The sequence below is a fragment of the Eurytemora carolleeae genome, unplaced genomic scaffold, assembly GCF_000591075.1.
Source record: "Eurytemora carolleeae unplaced genomic scaffold, Eaff_2.0 scaffold277, whole genome shotgun sequence".
NCBI lineage: Eukaryota > Metazoa > Arthropoda > Copepoda > Calanoida > Temoridae > Eurytemora > Eurytemora carolleeae.
In genome coordinates, this window is record NW_019396330.1 from 84,728 (window position 1) to 104,477 (window position 19,750).

Consider the following 19,750-nt stretch of genomic DNA (forward strand, 5'->3'; position numbering starts at 1 on the left):
CAGTCACGGAGATTTATGGTTCTCTCTTTATATAGCATATTGTTTTCCAATAAATTTCTAAAAATCGCGATTAGAAGCCATGCTCATTGCCCAATTGGGCGTAAACAGGGGGGAGAGCAAGACCCCCTGCCCCCCATCCTACAATTTAGTCCATTTTAAAGTTAGAACATTAAAGAACAACAGAAAGAAGAGGTGATGTGTAGTACACTTTTTTTTATTCCCTACAACTTAAAACTTGTTTCTTTCTATACGAAGTCATGAAGTGACAAAATGTAAGTCACTTTAAGTGACAAAGTGTAAGGATAATATACAGAGCGTTCCATATCATATTAGATTATCTCGAATCTTTAACACCAAAATAAAGCCTTGATACTCGAAAAACTTATCATTTTCCGCAAGAATTTTCTTATATAAGCCTTATGTTATTTTTCCAAATGATTCATTCTAATGCAATTTTCTAATTAGTCCCGAAAATTGCAATTTAGACCCGTTCTCGGTCTAATATGATGTGGGACACCCTGTATGTTAACATCAACAGACCAAATTCAACCTTCAGATCTTTGTCCCAAATTTGTTTGCTCCGTCATTCAAGTGGCATCCATTGTAGGTTACTATGTCTGTGTTTCTATTCAAACCAAACATTCAGAATTTAAAGTTAAATTTTGCTGCTTGTCCAATGTCATTGACCAATCCAAAAAGACATAGTCACATGAGACGTGTTCCTGAGGAAACATGTTTTTGAAATACTTAAATGAAGGGTACTCCTTAAATGTTAAATACAGTAATTTTAAATAAAGTAACGGGTGTCCCAATAAACATGAAAATTAAAAGGCGACTTAAAAATCGTCTTTGATTTCCGATAGATGAATAACAGTGTGCATTGAAAGATTGTACGTCTTAAAAGGTTCTTAAAAATGTGGTCTTCACAAGAATGGAAGCTGCGATTTGAAGATTTATATCTTGACAAAGTTCTCATTTTCTAATATATGTAGTTTTGTAGGAAAAATAAGAAAACCCCAAATTTGGAGTTTCAGAGACTTTAAATTCTAAATGTAAACTATTTTAACTGGGATGCTTCTAAAATTGTTTACACAAAATGATGCCGCACATGTGTTCACATGAAGAATACTTAATTCCCATGCTTTTTAGGGCACCCTGTATAATTTGATTTGATGAAACATTGTCTGTGTTTAAAATGCAAATCTTTTTAATATTTACTTTAAACTCGTGTAGGTTGCTAGGTTCTAACCCTTGATTTTGTGAGATCATTTTATAGTCGAGTGGCTTAAAATATATTATCAAACGAATACATTAAAATATCTCATCACAATTCAAACCAAATATAAATAAAACATATAAACAAAATATATTATCAAACGAATACATTAAAATATCTCATCACAATTCAAACCAAATATAAATAAAACATATAAACTATCACTGGTGAGCCGTGTATGGAAATGCAAGACTTTTTTACAAATCTCCTCCGGTTCTAATCCTCCAATAAGTCTTCATCATCAAGGTTCACGTCGGATGTATCAATATCATCCAACTTAATATTCTCCAGGTCTGCTTCAAGTTCAGCTTCAAGATCATCAGCTGATTGAACCTGGACTGGAACAGGAGCAGAGGGTTTGGAAGGTTCACCTAAACATACAATTTTTATAAATAATATTATTTGATCAAGTTTAATCCTCCACCGATCAGAACAAAATCAAGAAAAGAAATAAAACAGTGCAATAAAGTACAGGGTTGTGCTGCTCTTACAAAAGTTTCTCAGCTAAACACAAACTATTCAAACCGAACTACTTTCTCACCCTCATCATTCCCATCATTATCTTCTAAATTATTCTCGGATATTTCGTTTTCAGAATTATTCTCTAAATCCTCGTTTGAAACCGAGCTAAGAATATCGTCTTCCATTTCCCAATCTGGTTCCGCTTCTATGTTTTCAACGACCAAACTCTTCCGATTAACTATTTTGAAAAACAAAAAAATAAATTCAAGTCCAATTATAAAAAATTTAATTAGTGCAAATAATTTTGGAATAAGTTCTTGGTAAGTTGCGCCTCTTTGTGTGGACCTTTAGAGTCCAAATTAAAATCTCTTATTTTACTTTGTACTTACCCATGACAGGATGATCTTTTTCATCCATAATATCATCGTCATCAACCTCTGCTCCAGCATTCAGCTCTTCAAGAGGTTTACGCTCATGATTTGGCTGAAAATAGAAAAAGTTTGTAATATGATATACTATTAGAGGCTCAGGAAGTACCCGGCTCTGTAAAAAATGAAGGTTTTAGGATACTGATTGTAATGTGCGTCAAATTATCAAATAATTAAAAGAATTGTGCCCTCCCCCCTTATTTGCTTTCCGCCAATTTTCCCTATTTGCACAAATGATGGTGAAAATAGAAAGTAATTGTGTATTAAAAAACCTACCATAATTTCTAGATAATCTGCTGCTGGGATAAACTGAGATCTCTCCTTCTTCAGCATAGTTTCTGCTCTAATTGCAGCATCGAACTCAGGGAACAGGTTCGGATAATCCTTAGGATCTGCTAAACTTTGTCCTGCTTTCTCCGATACCTTGCCGAGCTGAACCCTCCACAGTTCAACTACTCTGGATACTTGACTCGGTAGATAGGTTCTAAAATATCAGGTTTTTTTTACGATTGTCGGAGAAAACTCTTGCAAATTGTCATTTTTGCTGAGTAAATTTTTTTTCGCATTTTAATTTTGTAACTAACTTAGAAACCCAGATGAGCCTGGAAACTAAGCTTTCTCTATAAATAATAAATATCAACCCACTGAACTAGAAATGTTAAAACCAGACTAAGAACATTCCTAACGTTCCACAAAGTTCCAAACTAAAAATTGCAGGCAAATCGGTCAAGGGGTTCACAAGTTATGATCGGACAAACAGACTGCTACTTTATTTATATAGAAGATTTACCTGGAAAAGAAAGCAGCCTCCGGTATTCTATTTGCTGAAATTAGAATCTCTAAACATTTCTCTAGGTTTCCCAGCAGGAAGTAGGAGAGGAAGGAAACGTTATGCTTCCCACTCTCTTCAGAGGACGAACCTAGTTTCTCAACCATCTCTGCGTTCCCAGCTGCAGTTGCCAGGAGGAGTAAACCTCCGTGATCCTGAGCTTCGTGTAAACATTGTTGCGCTAGATCAAACTTTGCTCGGCTTGTTGCCAGCTCTGCCAACTGTTTCCACTTCTGCTCTGATCCTGCCTCCTTCGCTAGAGATGTTGCCACCTCTAGATCTCCGAGCTGGATTGCAAGGTCGAACTTATGCTCCGGATCGGAGCTGACTGCCAGAGCTTGTTTCTTAAACCCTTGTTTCTCAAGGAAATGTGCAACACGGGTTCTCTGCTCTTTGGGAACTGTCGGTAACACCTGAATATGTTTAATATATCAACTTATTAAGACGAAATCAAAATATATGATCAAGGAACCACAATTTTAATAGCTTTTTTGTTTTCTTTCAAATTAACATTTGGTAATTAAGTACTCTAATAAGAGCTGGTTCTATGTTTTGTATGAAGTTGCGCTAATCATAGAAGCCTGAACTCGATATCAAGAATAGAAACTTTCAATGCTCATGGTTAAGTGAAAAACCCGAAAGTATATTTTTTATGACCTCTGATTGGTTCTAAATTCGTTCTTCAAAAATATCCACAAAGATCTAAGTTAATCCACCAGACCACAAAAGATTAAGATTAGTGCTTAAGTTTTTGTATGGATTAACGATACAAAAGTTACGACTTAAGGTTGTAAATTAACATACTTAAGTCCTTACCTTATCAGCAGTTTCGAAATCTCGTCTCATGACAGCAGTCTGGTACTCCAGGACGGAGAGGAGAAGCTGGAAGCTGACAACATTCAGTTCCTTGTCTCCAAGATACAACCTACTGTCTGTAGGTATATACCCCAACAAGTACATCGTCCTGACAATAAAAATAAATATTAGTTAGGTAAAATAAAGTTTAATGAGAAACGACATGGAAAATGTTTAAAATTTAATTGAATCATGATTTATAAAAAATAGTAGAAAATGTATTAAGACCTGTCCAGATGTGAGATTGTTACGATCTCTCCTCCAACATAATAGTTTAATCTATTCACACTGTTTGTGTAGATAAAGCAATCTCCAACCCAGAGACCAGTCTTAACAGACTCCGTGACCTCGCCCAACACATCAAACGCGTCCTCGATTCCATCCTCAGAGATCTGGAAAAAACACCAAAAATAAAAATTGAAAAAAATATACTAAAAGCATCAAAAACTATTTTCTCAGAAATAAAAAATGACAGGTTTTCTAAAACAATTTATGCGAATCAACACCTTTAATGCAATGTACGTATCTGATGGTGTAAATTTAGAAATTTCAGATTAATTGATCTGGCAGAATTCTTAATAATAAAATGTCTTTCGACAGTAGGTTATAAAGCTATAAGGGTTAGAAATACGGATTATTAAGAAATTGATAAGTTCCTTTTAATGCAGTTAAAATACTAAGATTCAATACACATTAGAAATGTGTCTGATTTTAATTCTAAGCCCGTAGATTTACCTTATCCTTATTTTCAGCTGCAGCTCCGACTGCTTCGTTGTTAAACTTGAGAATAAAATAACTCTCCTCGGTTGCAATACAGCAGAGTTCTCCGCTCTCGGACCAGTAAACTGCCTTAGGTTGGATCTCAATCCTTCTCACCAGATCCTGGACAGATATTTTGGTTATCATCATTTATCAACATGGAATTCATTATCAAGTTATTTTGTAACAAGACCTACAAGCTTAAAGTTAATAAAAAATTCGCGGATTTCCAACATTTTTAAATTCGAATTTTTATAGCAATTTTTTTTTTTTTAGACCTGCGACAAACTTTTTAGTAGGTTATGTGAGTTACCACAAAAAAATATAACCAACAGACAACCCAATTATAAATATAGAGATTGTTTATTACCTGGTTTTCCCAATCATAGAACGCCAAACCAGAAACAGATTTTACTCCGATCAGATTTCCTCCGAATATATTCTCCGCTCCGAACTCTGGTTTAAAGGATTTCTTCTCCTTGAAGTTTTTGAATAGTTTAATACTGGATGATGACTCCCTGACTGCGTACTCCGATGAGTCTGCCGACCAGACAAACTCCTGAGCTGAACCAAAGGATTTGTTTCTCAGTGCCATGGCGGTGTAGATGATATATTCTCCGTCTCCGCACACAACAACAAACCTAACAAAATTATCATATTTATCCAATCCAGTTAAAACCAAAACATAAACAAGACAAATCATCAATGATTTATTTTAAACTCTATAGTATAGCTCTACTAAACTTTCTGAGTTCATGTCTGTCAAGTCTAGAGTACATATTTCTATTGAGATGAATACTTGATATATAAAATCAGGTATAATGTGTTTCTAATACTGAACCAAGATGAGTTGTAGTTCAGGGATTCAGTATTTGAGTTTATTTTCTGTATTAATCAAATTCTAACTTCTGTACATACTTCTAGAACCCCCCNCTTTGTTCACTAACAAGGATAAAATCGTGTAAGTTAGCGTTACTGAAAATGAATGTACATCGTACAGTGTACACGATTGTACATGTCAGTAGGAAAATTAACTAATCATTTTAAAAGTTCTTACCTTCCATTAGGGTTGTGTTGAACAGTCTGAGGAAATACCTCACAGCTTCCCATATCCTTAACCTGGAGTGGTAACCTCTCTCCGTCCTTAATCTCCTCCCTGTCTATAGCCTTGAGGCTGGCCTGCTGGAGTTCACTGTGTTTAGCCCAGATAATCTTCCCACCAGCATCCATAGACATTGCTGGTTCCTCTCTACCAACCTTGATCAGGATTGCTCCTTCATCATAACCCAGAGCAACATTATTGGATCCTCGCAGTACACCTAGATTTAGATTAAGCTCATTTTTGTTCGAGCTGGAAACTTTTAAATAAACAGAATGAGTTTAGCTCATTCTCACCCTGCTGGAGGATTAGCAGATCTATTATTAGTCAAAATCTTAACTAATGAAATCATCGGTTTATCTTTCGTAAGGTGAAAATTATTTTTTACTATTCAAATTAAATTCACTTCAAAAATTGTATTTGGATTATGAAACATAATAATTTGATATTCGACTAAATGAGATGGATAATAACAATGCTCTTACCGATCGACCAAACTCTCTCCAGCCCGTAGTTCAATGTGGTTTCCAGTCTATACGTATTCGCATGCCAGATCTTAACAGTTCCATCCTCGGAACCGGTGATGATGATCGGCAGCTCAGGATGGAAGGACACTGCGGCAATGTTCTGTGCATGCCCTTCCAGGGTCTGGACACAGGTTTTATTTTGGTAATCCCATATCTTAACAAGACGATCGTCTGCTCCAGAGATAAGATAAGGTTTATCTCCTCCGTGATAGTAATCAACACAGTTAACTCCCTTCTCGTGTCCCTCGAGGGTAAAGTTAGGAGTAGCAGAACCCAGCTGCCAGACCTTCACAGTCTTATCCAGGGAGGCGGAGGCGAAGGTGTTGTTATCCTTAGGGTTGATCCTCACCTCCATCACGTAGTGGGTGTGTCCCTCAAACACCTGCTGGCACAGCCATCCCTTCTCCCAGTTCCACAGTTTTATCAGCATGTCGTCTTAAACCATTTAAAATCAGATTTTAATTAGGTTAGAAAAAATATTAAATACGTCCCCATTGAACGAGCTAGCTTTGTTTATGATTTAAGATCAAAATACAAAAGGCAATGGATTTATTGTGTTGAAAGAAATTTTAGAAAAGGGCACAGAAATATTAAATTCAAACTTGGAAAACTAAAGTTAAATGATTTAGGTAAAATTATCTTTTCTGAAATAACACTGAGAACAACAATTATTATTACCACTGCTAGTGAGAAGGAAAGGTTGGGTTGGATGAACAGCAATAGCTCTCACATAATCACTGTGTGCATCATAGTTGTGAACTCTCTCAAGTGTATTGTAGTTAAACACACGGATCTAAAATAAAATATTGTTATTCAAATTTGAAATAATCAAATATGGTTAAAAAACCTGAGAAAAAACATAATATTATTCCTACTTGCACCCCTTCTTTACCCTCGCCACTCTAATTAGTATTTTTCTAATCATAGAACTGATGATGCGAGTCGTTCGCAAATTTAGTATTTACAAAATCCCTTAAATTGGAAAATAATTGATTAGAAAAACTATTCAGTTCAGCTGAGTTGATCTGATCAAAAATATGTATTTTAGAAGACAGTGAAAGGGTTCATAGCAAACAAAACATTTTTGAATAAAAAATTCGAGAATTTTTAAACATTCTGCATGATTTTGGGACTAAATCTAGATAAAGATTTAACTTTTCGGCATCTTCAGACAAATTACCCCCTAATAAAAGTAAAGCCCCTGTATCCACCCCCTCATCCGGCCACCGAATAAGAAAAAACCCCGCCGATTTCATTACTTTTAACCCTGACAAACTCTCTCAAATACCCTGCTATATCATTTAGGTTCATGATCTCATTCTAAATTTGAATACCTTTCATACATCGTCCCACATCGTATTAGATCGTTTATGCTCTAAATTGGAATTTTCGGTACTGATCAGAAAATTTAAAAGAATAAAATTCTCAAGGGGAATATAAAACTGTGTATGCAGAAAATATTAGGTTTTTCGAGTAATATGTGGGTATTTGAGTTAAAGCTTGGATATAATCCAATATTGTATTTGGGCCAGGATCCGAATCCAGGTATCCAAGACGACTTAGAGAACATATAAAACTCTATATATAAAAGACTCTACGTCCCTCAATGAAGCTGGCAATAGTTAAAAACATTTTCTGTGGAATTAAGTCAATGAGGGCGCACTTATTCTAACATACAGATGAGACCGTACTACGGGATATGTATTATAATGAGGACGCACTTATTCTTACATAAAGATGAGACCGTACTATGGGGTATGTATTAAAATGAGGACGCACTTATTCTTACATACAGATGAGACCTTACTAAGGGGTATGTATTATAATGAGGACGCACTTACTCTTACATACAGATGAGACCGTACTACGGGGTTTGTATTATAAAGAGGACGAACTTATTCTAACATAAAGATGAGACCTTACTACGGGCTATTTATTATAATGAGGACGCACTTTTTTTTAAATACAGATGAGACCGTACTATGGGGTTTGTATTATAATGAGGACGCACTTATTCTAACATAAAGATGAGACCTTACTAAGGGGTTTGTATTATAATGAGGACGCACTTATTCTTACATACAAATGAGACCGTACTATGGGGTATGTATTATAATGAGGACGCACTTATTCTAACATAAAGATGAGACCTTACTAAGGGGTATGTATTATAATAAGGACGCACTTATTCTTAAATACAGATGAGACCGTACTATGGGGTATGTATTATAATAAGGAGGCACTTATTCTTACATACAAATGAGACCGTACTACGGGGTATTGTATTATAACGAGGACGCAAATTGAGAACCCATAAATCAGACGCACAGAAATGAGACATACATACAAAACATTATTTAGTAGCTCACCTGCATATCGTCGGATCCAGTCACAACCCAGTTCTTCCTGGGAACAAATACAGCAGCTCTCACCGGTAGATCACAAACTTCAAACGATTTAACGAGTTGCTGGGACTCATAGTTCCATATATGCACATTCCCGTTGTACAGGGAGACCAGCATCCACTGCTCAGTGGGGTGGAGGTCACATGACTTTACACGGTCAGACCTAGCGGTCAGTTTCCGCTTAATGTCAAGCTTTAGTGGCATTCTCACTGAAATAAAGAACCACGTTGACGAGATTATAAATAAAGGCACATAAAAAAAAAACATATAATCGAGTTCACATCACTTATAATACTAAATGACTACAGATTTCTGATAATTTTCACATAAACAACTTTCATGTTTTGCACTATGCACTTTGTAACCGTAATACAATAAAACTGACAAAATTAGGATAAACATCGGACGACAACTGAGAAATAACGTACGATGACAATTTCTGATGAAACCAAATCTAGAGTTGTATACGATAACATTTTCTAATTTTATTTTAGTAAAGCTCTCGGCAAGGTTTACGTGGCAGGTTTCTCTGCTCTGGGTCTGCAGACTAGTAGTTAGTATTACCCGGAGTAAAGACGAGATACAGAGCTGGGAAATAGAGAAACCTTCAAGGGAATCATAAAACTAAAATAAATTCAAACTGGGATTCAAATAAGCTTGACAATTTTCGATCTAGTCCCAAATGGGTCATAAAGGGTGATAATTTGACAAGGGTGTATATTTTCAGAATTCTCCTCCAGTGATTTTTGATGAAAGGGGGAAATAATGAAAAATGGGACATCAAAAGGCTAAAGTTTTTTCATTCTTTTTTGATACTTATACCCAAATATTCTTCAATTTTATGGAAAATGAAAATTACTTTCTAAAGGGGGAAATTATTTTTGGAAATTATAAACCCCTGTTATTTGGTTAGAACTGTGGTTACAGATTTAGGACGGGAAAATGTACTCAAACGAAATTCATCAAATGAATTTTGGTATTATAAGGAGTGTTCGCGAAAAATGAAAGGGGTTACAGGCTTACGGGAAAAAATAAGCGCTTTTGATCACTACTAATCTTACTTTAATCTGTTGAGTCTATAAGGAGAATTTTGTTATAAACTCGGATCGTAAAATTATCAATTTAATTCCTAACAAATCATTCAGATATTACAAACAATAGTCATCGATTATTTTTCAACGCATTGTATAAATTTAATATTATGAAATATTTTGATTTTTTTTATAATATTTCGCTGTCGCTGGATTTTCGAACAATCTTGAAAAATATGAGAATGTCGTTTTCATTATAAAAAATCCTCGAAACAGGAATAAATGTTTACAAAATTAACTATCAGAGCTGAAAACTTTAGAATAGTGGATATTGATATCATTGCTTGATCTCCTCTTTTTATTAATCTCCAGATTAAATAGAGCTTGTACTCCTCTTGTTATTAATCTCAAGATCAATTAACAAATCGGGATTAAGAATATCCCATTCTAAAATTTTCAGCTCTGATCATAAAAAAAATAAAAATGTTATGAAATATTAACTATAAACGAATGCGTCGAAAAATTATTTGTGATTGTTGATTGTAATATCTGTTTGATTTTTTTGGAATCAAATTGATTTTTTTACGATCCGAGTTGAATGCTGCAACTTTCTGCATTTGTACGGACGTGCTACGTTCTTCGTTATCAGTGGGTTTTAACAATTTTCTCCTTATAGACTCAACAGATAAAATTAAGACTGGTAGCGTTTAAAAGCGCTTATTTTTCGCTATAAGACTATACCCCCTTTCATTTTCGCGAACACTCCCTTTAAATTCCCTATATTCCTCCTAAATTGTTATAAGAAGAAAAATCACAATCGACGACTTTTCAAATTACTTGTTCTATGAATATAGTTATAAAAACATATTGTTAAAAACTAAATTTAATCTAACTAGGTTTTTAACTTAGATTTTTATTAAACACACGAAAATTTCACTACATTAACAAAATCGTGTAATTCGGGAAATTTTGCGATAATCTAACCAAAAAACTGAGATTTAAGGTTAAAAACAAAATTCTTATTTATGAACAATAAAAATATTTCACCGACTTTTTACAAGCAATCCAACAATTTAAGAGAACAAATATTGAAGAAAGATCATCAACGTTCAATATATTTTTAATATTGATATCTGTTGAGCAGATTACTAAATTTTATAATTTTCTTATTTTTTATTTTTGTGGGAGCAGAGGGATAGTTAAAATTAGAAAAAAACGACATATCTTAAAATAGCATAACTTATAAAGCTAATAATATTTGTCAACGATCAGACGAATATTTGATGACAATCATGCTGTTTTTGACAAAAAAAATCATAAAATGACTAACAACTTTGTTCACTAACAAGGATAAAATCGTGTAAGTTAGCGTTACTGAAAATGAATGTACATCGTACAGTGTACACGATTGTACATGTCAGTAGGAAAATTTACTGATCTACTTAAGTTCCCGTTAAGTTTTACTAAGTTGTTAAGATTCCGATTCAATTTATAAATCTAAGAGAAAAAAACTGCAAGAAATCCTTGACTGAGGAAACAACTAAAATATCACAGTTTTGTGCAAACACAAGAAAATGTTTAAAGTTCATCGTGCCCCAATGTGGATTTGTTTGGATTAAAATCTGACTGATGAATATAAACTCCCTCCTGAGCAGTCCAGCTGGTAGATCCATCTACAGAACTAGATCCAACAATCTCCATCTAGAACACAGTTTAGAAATTCATTCACAGATTTTATTGGAATGCACACATCATATTAGATCGTTTATAGCTCTAAATAGAGATTTTAGGGACTTTTCAGTAAATTTAAAAAAGTGTATGAGGCTAATATAAGAATTTCTTGCAGAAAATACTAGATTATTTTTGAATATTATAAGCGTATTTCGGCGTTAAAGCTTGAAGATAATCCAATTTGATATGGGACGCTCTGTATATAAAGGAAGAAGTAATTGAACTATGCTTGGCTTATTGAACTACTTTTCTAGAGCACTCTGGGCAACACTAGAGAAAAAGCAACTATCCGTACCTAGTTTAACTTCTTCTCTATTCATAAATTCCAAATTTCTTGGCAAGAAAAGTGAACAGAGAAAAATGGGTTTATTTTGATAAATATTAGCTAATATTTTTTTACCCATAACCTTCTTCAAATGGTACATTTTAAACTGCTTTGTTTACTTCAGCATGTAAAGTTTACGTTACTCACTGTTGTGTACAATGTCCACTGTACAGTGTTCATTACAACATCCGTTTTACATACAGTGAAGTTCGTAACCACCTTACAACAGTGTTAGAATCAAAGAGAAACTTTTATAGAAGAAAAGTTTGTATATTTTTGATTATCAATGGGTCTATAAACTTGATATCATATGAAGATTACTTAAACTTCAAGACATGAAGTAAATCTTTCAAAAATAAATGATCTTGGAACTTTCTTTTATTTACAAATGTCCAACCTGTCCATTGATTGGTCTACCGAAAGCATGTCCACTGGCAGCAAGATAAACTCCAGTATCCTGGTGCTTGAACCGAACCTTCCCGTCCCTGTTCCAGAAATCTCCTTCACAAATCACGCTCCAGACATCTCCGGTATCTCCTACACCAGATTCACCGAATGCAGATACTTCCTAAAATAAAACGAACTAAATATTTGTCTCAAACTCTAAATTTCCTATCTCTATCCATTTTAAAATGATTGTTTTTTTTTTAAATATTTGATCTAGCAAAATACAAATTTAAACTATCAAAGTTCTTTCTAAGTCATAAGGTTGCTAAGATATTTTAGTTTAATGCAAGTGTTTAATTGATTTTTTAATTTCCCCTAATATATCTATGTATTTCTTTGATTTTAATAAAATAATTAGTAATCTAGAACTATACTCTGTAGATTGTAGAATTTAGAATGCATTTCACACAAAAACGTATTGATTTCTTTTATTATTTTGATTTCTTTTGTTATTTTAATTTTTTTGTTGCTTTTGATTTTAAACAATAGTAAAAAGGATTAATATTTACAAAATTTTAGTTTTCAGAAAAGAGATTTTTTAGAGTGTTTTCTCTATTCTTGAAAGTTTTAATTTTCAAGAAATATTTTTATTAAGGTTTTCATTAACTTTTAAATCTATATATGAAAATTATGTAAACATTATAATCTGTTGTCATCTAATCTGCTTAATGAAGTGTTGTCTTGATTCTTTTTTATCAAATAATGTTGGGACAAAAAAGAATATTAAAAAGGCTAAAAACAAAAATGTCGAAAAAAATCGACCAAAAATTTAAATTCCTTCCTTTTTACATTTAATGTGCTAAATATACGTAAATATTGAATTTAATTGTATCTGCATATTTATGTGATATATGAATATGAATTCTCTTTTATAATGTAAACTCCACCTGGAGTCCTGAAAATATTCAAATCAAAACATAAACACATAAACATAATTCCTTTACAAAATTGTAAACCTGTGCATTAGAGAGAGGACTGGAGAATAGATGAGAATGAAGATTACGATGAGTTGTGAGATGTTCTAATCTTATCTTCTGTCCACACTGTACAGGTTCTCCTCGTGTACAGTAGTTCAGCTCTCCGGGTCCCTTTATCGTCCAGTGACTGTTCACATCCTCCTGGAGAAACAAAAACAAATTATTAAAACCTGGATGAAAAGCAATTTTTATTAGCTACTGGATTGTGAAAAGGAATTTTCTGTGTGCATGAAAAGCAGNCCCCCCCCGGGATATAACGTCCTTAAACCAGGGTTAGATAAATAAATCGAAAATTAAACTAAGATTGCATTTTAAAACTGTATTAGTAAGCTGAGATTTTGAAAGCTTAAGTTAGAGTAAATCTCGGCTTTAACGTCTATTTACGTCCAAGTAAAGTTTAAGCTAGTAAAGCTGGCCTATTTGTTTTTATCTTCCATCAGACTTGCAGCCGGAGATTGTAATTTTTTTAAACTTACTATTACATTTTTACATTTTTAAATCTCGAGTATTATCTATTGTGTCAAAGGCTAGATTTATAAAATAAACACACAATATAGGTAAGTAAAGTTTGAGTTTTTTAAATTCACACTGCACATCTGGATCTATTAAGCTGTGATTATTCAGACACAATTTTGAAAGCATATCTCATTGGTTGAACAGAACCAATAAGAAGCCAACCTAATCTCATTGGATGAACAGAACCAATAAGAAGCCAACCTTATCTCATTGGATGAACAGAACCAATAAGAAGCCAACCTTATCTCATTGGATGAACAGAACCAATAAGAAGCCAACCTAATCTCATTGGATAAACTGAACCAATAAAAAGTCAACCCAAGATTTGGCCTTAACACCAGCTTGAGTTAAAAGATTAAAAGGTCGGGCATTACATTCAAAATTTAAACTGTGGAAGAAGACGTCGTTATTTCTTTTACAATTTGCAAACAATCAAATACTTACGGAGAGAGTGATCCCTGTGACGGATTGTTGACCAGACCCTGATCCATACTTGACATCATGACTGTGCAGACGGATCTTGTGTCCGGAGTTTATCAGTTTAACAACACTCCCACAGGTTACATGCTGGGGACCCCTATACGCAACAGAACTATTTTATTTTAGATTTTACATATTTCCATTTACCTTAACTCCATAGAAATTACAGTTGCTAAAAAATCGTTCAAATTAGAAAATTAACGCCTTCGAATACATACTTTCAAGCATAAAAACAAAACAAAAATAACTATGTACCACTGTAATTATGTTTTTTTACCTGCTATGAACCTGATTTACAGCTAAAAGGAAACAGGTCAAAAACTTAAAGATCATTTTATTCTGAAATTTGAAATATGTAGTTAAGAATAGTTACATTGAGATCAAGTTGGATAGATTTGTTTTCTCTCGAGATTAGATTATGATCTCCTCGTCCTGTCAAGAATCATCATTATCTCCGGAGTCAACAACGAGAACCTCCCTGTTCTCATAACTCCAGAACCCGTTGAGGTCTGTGAGTATGCTCACCACGGTGTCCCCCTGCTCACTACGGATCATGTCTGCGAGGGTGATCTTGAGCGGATCTTCAGGTTTAACCATGTCGAATATCTCGTCCTTGACATCCTCGAAACTGACCGGATCCTGGTTATGTTTCTTCATCTCCTCCTGAATTGCGCGAAAGAAATAATTGAGAGAGAAGAGGCAGAGGAACCCGTCATGTCGGATATCCAGGATACGGAACAGATACTGTAGAGATTGTGGTTCTTTCTTGTTCTCCATTGCAAGCACAAAATCAAGGTAGGTTTTATAATCCATTTCTCCTTCATAGGTCAGACACACCTGGAAAACGCGTTCCACAAAGACTGGTGTTAGTGTTCCTGTTCCATATTTTCTTAGTTCAGTTTGATTTAGCATTCCATTATGATCCGTATCCAGGTTGAGGTACTGTCCATATACACGAAGTGAGGAGGGTGCTGAGAACCAGTTTGCGTCCTGAGCATCCTTTGGTAGTTCATTATCTCGAAGTTCAAGAAGATCATCAAGGAAAGAGCAGGCGAGAACGTCCTGAATCTTTATCTTTCCTGTTCTCAGCGGATCTAGAAAGAAGAAAAACTTCCTGACTGCAGTGCAGACATAAAATGAATGGAATGATTTCTCCAATCCGTCCAGCTGAGGTAATGTTTCAATCAATTCAAGAATATAATTTTCCAGATCAGACTCCCGGAGAAACCCAAGTCCTGTAACATCATACAAACTCAAACCTATCCTGGTCTGATGCAACCAAACCTTACGCATGATATAGTTAAACAGAGCCATGATTGATATTCGTCCCATCCTATCCCCCTGTTGAAGCTTAGCAAACAAGGTCGGAGTCAAGTATACCCTGCATTTTTCTCCGACAAGCCCGGAGACGACCTTGTACTGATTGTAGTCCATCATCTGCTCCTCTCCCGAGGGTGGGGGAGTGGTATGTGTATCCAGGATGACCCAGAGTTCCTTGAGCTCCGTGTTATCAAGAAGTTGGCGGGATCTTCGTTGTAAAAAATGCGCTCTTGCCTCCTCTCTAAATAATATTCTTAATTATTAATTTTAGTTCAGATGAGGATTTTGAGTTATTAAAGGAGCAGTATCCATGTTTCTTTATGTACACTTAACATTGTTTTATTTCATACCTAGTTTTTTAATTTATATTTTTACCAATACACAATACCTGAGTTTCTGCTGTAAAACGTCCTCCTCCTTAGGAAGAGGTTTATAGAAAGGAGGGATCACGGAGTAGGTTCCAGTTAGTTTCTCATTTTTACCAGTTAGGCGGAGATATTCGTCCTAAATATTCAGAATTTTACTTATTTGAACTTTAATTAGTCGTTTAACACATGGAAAATTTTATAAAAAAGTTAGGGTTTTTAGTTACTTTACGTAGTAATCTCTATTTTTATGGATATATAAAATGGGAAGGTTTTCTACTGTTGATAGGTTATAGAAAATGTAATTCCTTATAGAACGATTTTTGGACCCCCCCCCATAATTTTGCTGAAAATTAGTGGTCACTTACAAAATTTACAGGAGAGGGAGGGGGGGGGGCGGGCAAAAATTTGTATATTAGGACGGACCCAATTTCCTATTATTGGGATTTTTGTAAAATGTCAACAGTGCAGAGAGTGCAGATCATGTAAAGGTATAGATGATATCAAACTTTTGTGGAATAACTATTGAAAAGAAGGAATAGAACAAATATAATACCAACCTTAAACATATTGTCGTATTCATCTTGCTTTTGAATTTTACTCTCTCCGATTTCTTTTTTCCTCCGCTCCTCCGATAATTTAGACGCATTTCTCAACTTTTCTCGAAATATTTCACTCATTTTACACTTTGATACGACTAACTGATAAATTAAATTATTTACTGACTGCCATTTTAACGAATTAATTATAATTAATTAACATTAAATGTTGGCTTAATTAAAGTATTTGTTGTGTCTGTGTAAACTGCAGGACGGATTGTGAAGAGTGTAGATCTCCGTGTACCAATCTGATTGGTTGATAACTGTATTTCTGTTTAGTTTTATGATTCCATTTCAGAAATATAACCGGATATAATACAGCGCGGCATTCTATTTATTTACGCTTACGAGTGCGCATCGTTTCTAAAATTTTATCACTAATGTTATTATTTTGCAATGTTTAATTTCGCCTTTCTCTAAAAAATTTTTGTTAGGTAAATGCACGTCATTTACCTAGAAAATATATTTTTACACAACTCCATATCGATCTCCTCTACTCAGCTGTCAATTTTATACTGCAGTCTGGATATCGACATGAGATTTATAATATTTATATATGTTTTTATATGGGGGTTGTCCATTCAAAGATTTGGAATTTAATTATATTATACAAGTCTTTTTAATAATCATTTTTCCTCAGATTTCCAAAATGGTGAAATGCACTCCGGACCTGATAGAGTGCGCTGGGCAGTATATCAACCCTATTCGTGACCGGGAACTAGATCTTCGTGGTTACAAGATTCCGGTCATAGAGAACTTAGGCTCTACCCTGGACCAGTTTGATACAATCGACTTCAGTGACAATGAGATCCGTAAACTAGACGGGTTCCCGTTCCTCTCCAGGGTTAAAACTCTTCTCATGAACAACAACAGAATTGTCAGGATTTCAGAAGGTAAGGATGTTACCTTCTTTTTTTGTCATAAAATAAATTACAAAATGTTTTAATGCTTAAAATGTAGATGAGTCTTAACTTCTAGTTGTTATGCATCTATTCCCAGATTGTTTTTATAATTGTATATAAAAGTAATTAATTAACATCAGATTTGGAGATGAACCTACCCCACCTTAACTCCCAATTACTGATTATTTGATCAGGTTTGGAGATGAAGGGTCCGTCCTAGAGAACGATTTTTGGACCCACCCCCCCTCCTATCAATTTTGTACATGACTTTTTCAACAATTTTCAATTAAATTGTTATTTATTTAGGGTTAGGTTAGGTTAAGACACTCTGGGCCGAGCGCTGCGGCTAGGACAGGCTAGAGGGCCGAGCGCTGCGGCCACATGTCTTCCATTTAATTGAAAATTGTTGAAAAAAATCATGTTCAAAATTGATAGGAGGGGGGAGGGGCGGAGGGTCCAATAATCGTTCTCTAGGAATTTACCGAGATGAACCTACCCCACCTTAACTCCTAATTATTGATTATTTGATCAGGTTTGGAGTTGAACCTACCCCATCTAGAGACTCTGATACTCACTAACAACTCAATCCAGGAGCTGGCAGACCTTGAACCTCTCACTACCATCAAGGTATTTTAAGAGGGTTTATTTCTAATAAAATATAAAAAGTAACTTACGATAAAGACTTTACGATTCATTTTGAAATGTTACTTGAAAAAACTGCTCGTCCTAATATTGTTTTTTTTTTTAATGGAACACACCGTACATTTTATTGATATTTATAAATTCTGTAATCAACAAATAAAAATGAGGTAATATTGTCAGGGTCTGAGAATGCTGTCCCTGTTACACAATCCTGTTATAACCAGGAGAAACTATAGATCCTACGTCATTCATAAGTTCCCTAATCTAAAGGTGAAATAAATGTATTATCTACTAGAGCTCAATAATTTACATATTTCTAAAAAAATTCATTTTAAATTTTGTGCTTCTCGTATTTTTTTTCGTTTTTCATGTATCGTCTGCTCTTTTTATTAATTAAATCACAAAACGTATATGATTTTCTCAATAGATACATGAATAATATTTTGTTGAAAAATCACTCATCTTTCATTCCTTCATTACTTTCACCCTTCCAAAAATAATTTGTTACCAATATATAGTGAATGTTTTATCACTAAATTGTAGAAAGTTAATAAATTTACGAGGAAAATATTGTGGAAAGTATGGGTAGAGATTACTCATTAATGTCACATTTTTATCTTTAATTTCATTTTCTAAACTACGGAAATAAATGTATAATGCCGGTAAAAGAGTGAGGTATAAAACTTGACTCAAGATATCTTGTATCTAGGTATTGGATTTCAAGAAGATAAAAGAGAAGGAGCGAGAAACCGCCAAACTTCTCTTTAAATCTAAGGAAGGGAAAACCCAGTTGAAGGATATTCAACAGAAGGCCAAGACGTTTGTACCCGGAGCGGCGCTGCCTGAGGCAACCAACAAAGCTACCAATCCTGCTGGTCTCAACCCTGAGCAGGTACTGGAGAAATAATCGAAAGAAATCTTACTCAATATGCAATATTCTAGCTTTACTGTTTTCCGAATTATTTTGATTTTATTTTTTTCGAAGATCTAATTTGTATGATATTTACCTTTTTTACTTAATTTTATTTAAAAAATTGTATAAAAGCCGTTTAAGATGTAGAGGAAAATGACAAATGTAATAACTATTGTGAGATTTGCCCTTTGGTCAATTTGATAACTAGAACCAAAGATATCGGTTAATTTTCAGTTTTCAAACCAGAATTAAGAAACATCGATGTTTTGGGGTTTAGGAAAGCCAATTAATGTTGTGTTTATATTTACTAGAGATATTGTTCAGGTTAAGAATATCAAAGCTGCGATTGCTAAAGCCAGTTCGTTGGAGGAGGTTGAGAGGTTGAACCAGATGCTGAGAACAGGACAGATACCAGGAGGAGCTAAACCTACATCTACAGGTACATCAGAGACATATGTAAATGCAGCGTGTGTGTCTGTTCTTTTATTTTAATGTCCATGATTTCCTGCAACTGTAAACTAGGTTCTATTTTTGACAAATCATTAATCAGCCTTTAAAAGACTAAATTCAAGGCGTAAAACCCATCTAAACATTGAGATCTTCATATGTCAAGACTTTTAGGTCGTCTTTACAGTCTAATCCTTTGTGGTTATTCCTGTATGTAAAAACCCTTCAAAGCTCGTCATAGTATTCTGATAATAAAACATTTAAATTCTGAATATTTCTAGATGAGGAGATGGATGAAAACTAGAAGATGGAGACAAGAGAAAGAAGAAAACTGAAAAATTCTGATAATTAATTTACTTTATTTTTTGTTTGTAACAATTCAAATAAATGTTTTCTATACAAGACTAACTTTTTA

At 34.2% G+C, this 19,750-nt stretch overlaps 4 protein-coding genes across 5 annotated transcripts; 1 reads left to right on the top strand and 3 right to left on the bottom strand.

Annotated features, from left to right (window-relative positions):
- Nucleotides 1-1,361: 1,361 nt before the first annotated feature.
- Nucleotides 1,362-8,924, bottom strand: LOC111701058 (coatomer subunit beta'). 2 transcript variants are annotated; one of them, XM_023472180.1, is made up of 13 exons: nt 8,605-8,924; nt 6,914-7,028; nt 6,194-6,670; nt 5,667-5,928; nt 4,980-5,250; nt 4,586-4,732; nt 4,079-4,242; nt 3,812-3,959; nt 2,957-3,408; nt 2,443-2,650; nt 2,128-2,221; nt 1,818-1,976; nt 1,362-1,647 (listed from the first exon to the last, which is right to left on the bottom strand). In XM_023472180.1, the coding sequence occupies exons 1-13, from the start codon at nt 8,905-8,907 to the stop codon at nt 1,493-1,495; spliced, it is 2,955 nt and encodes a 984-aa protein (XP_023327948.1). In that variant the 5' UTR covers nt 8,908-8,924; the 3' UTR covers nt 1,362-1,492. The 2 variants fall into 2 exon arrangements, with proteins under 2 accessions (XP_023327948.1, XP_023327949.1); XM_023472181.1 differs by lacking the exon at nt 1,818-1,976.
- Nucleotides 8,850-14,511, bottom strand: LOC111701061 (stromal cell-derived factor 2). Its single transcript, XM_023472185.1, has 6 exons — nt 14,425-14,511; nt 14,112-14,244; nt 13,131-13,292; nt 12,125-12,295; nt 10,723-11,372; nt 8,850-9,180 (listed from the first exon to the last, which is right to left on the bottom strand). The coding sequence occupies exons 1-5, from the start codon at nt 14,478-14,480 to the stop codon at nt 11,250-11,252; spliced, it is 645 nt and encodes a 214-aa protein (XP_023327953.1). The 5' UTR covers nt 14,481-14,511; the 3' UTR covers nt 8,850-9,180; nt 10,723-11,249.
- LOC111701059 (serine/threonine-protein phosphatase 2A regulatory subunit B'' subunit gamma) lies at nt 14,485-16,702 on the bottom strand. The gene is made up of 3 exons (XM_023472182.1): nt 16,393-16,702; nt 15,856-15,971; nt 14,485-15,708 (listed from the first exon to the last, which is right to left on the bottom strand). The coding sequence occupies exons 1-3, from the start codon at nt 16,510-16,512 to the stop codon at nt 14,583-14,585; spliced, it is 1,362 nt and encodes a 453-aa protein (XP_023327950.1). The 5' UTR covers nt 16,513-16,702; the 3' UTR covers nt 14,485-14,582.
- Nucleotides 16,703-17,051: 349 nt separating this feature from the next.
- LOC111701060 (U2 small nuclear ribonucleoprotein A') lies at nt 17,052-19,658 on the top strand. Its single transcript, XM_023472184.1, has 6 exons — nt 17,052-17,324; nt 17,866-17,960; nt 18,156-18,245; nt 18,685-18,867; nt 19,213-19,327; nt 19,617-19,658. Exons 1-6 carry the CDS (start codon nt 17,081-17,083, stop codon nt 19,637-19,639), a joined length of 750 nt encoding a protein of 249 aa, XP_023327952.1. The 5' UTR covers nt 17,052-17,080; the 3' UTR covers nt 19,640-19,658.
- Nucleotides 19,659-19,750: the final 92 nt, after the last annotated feature.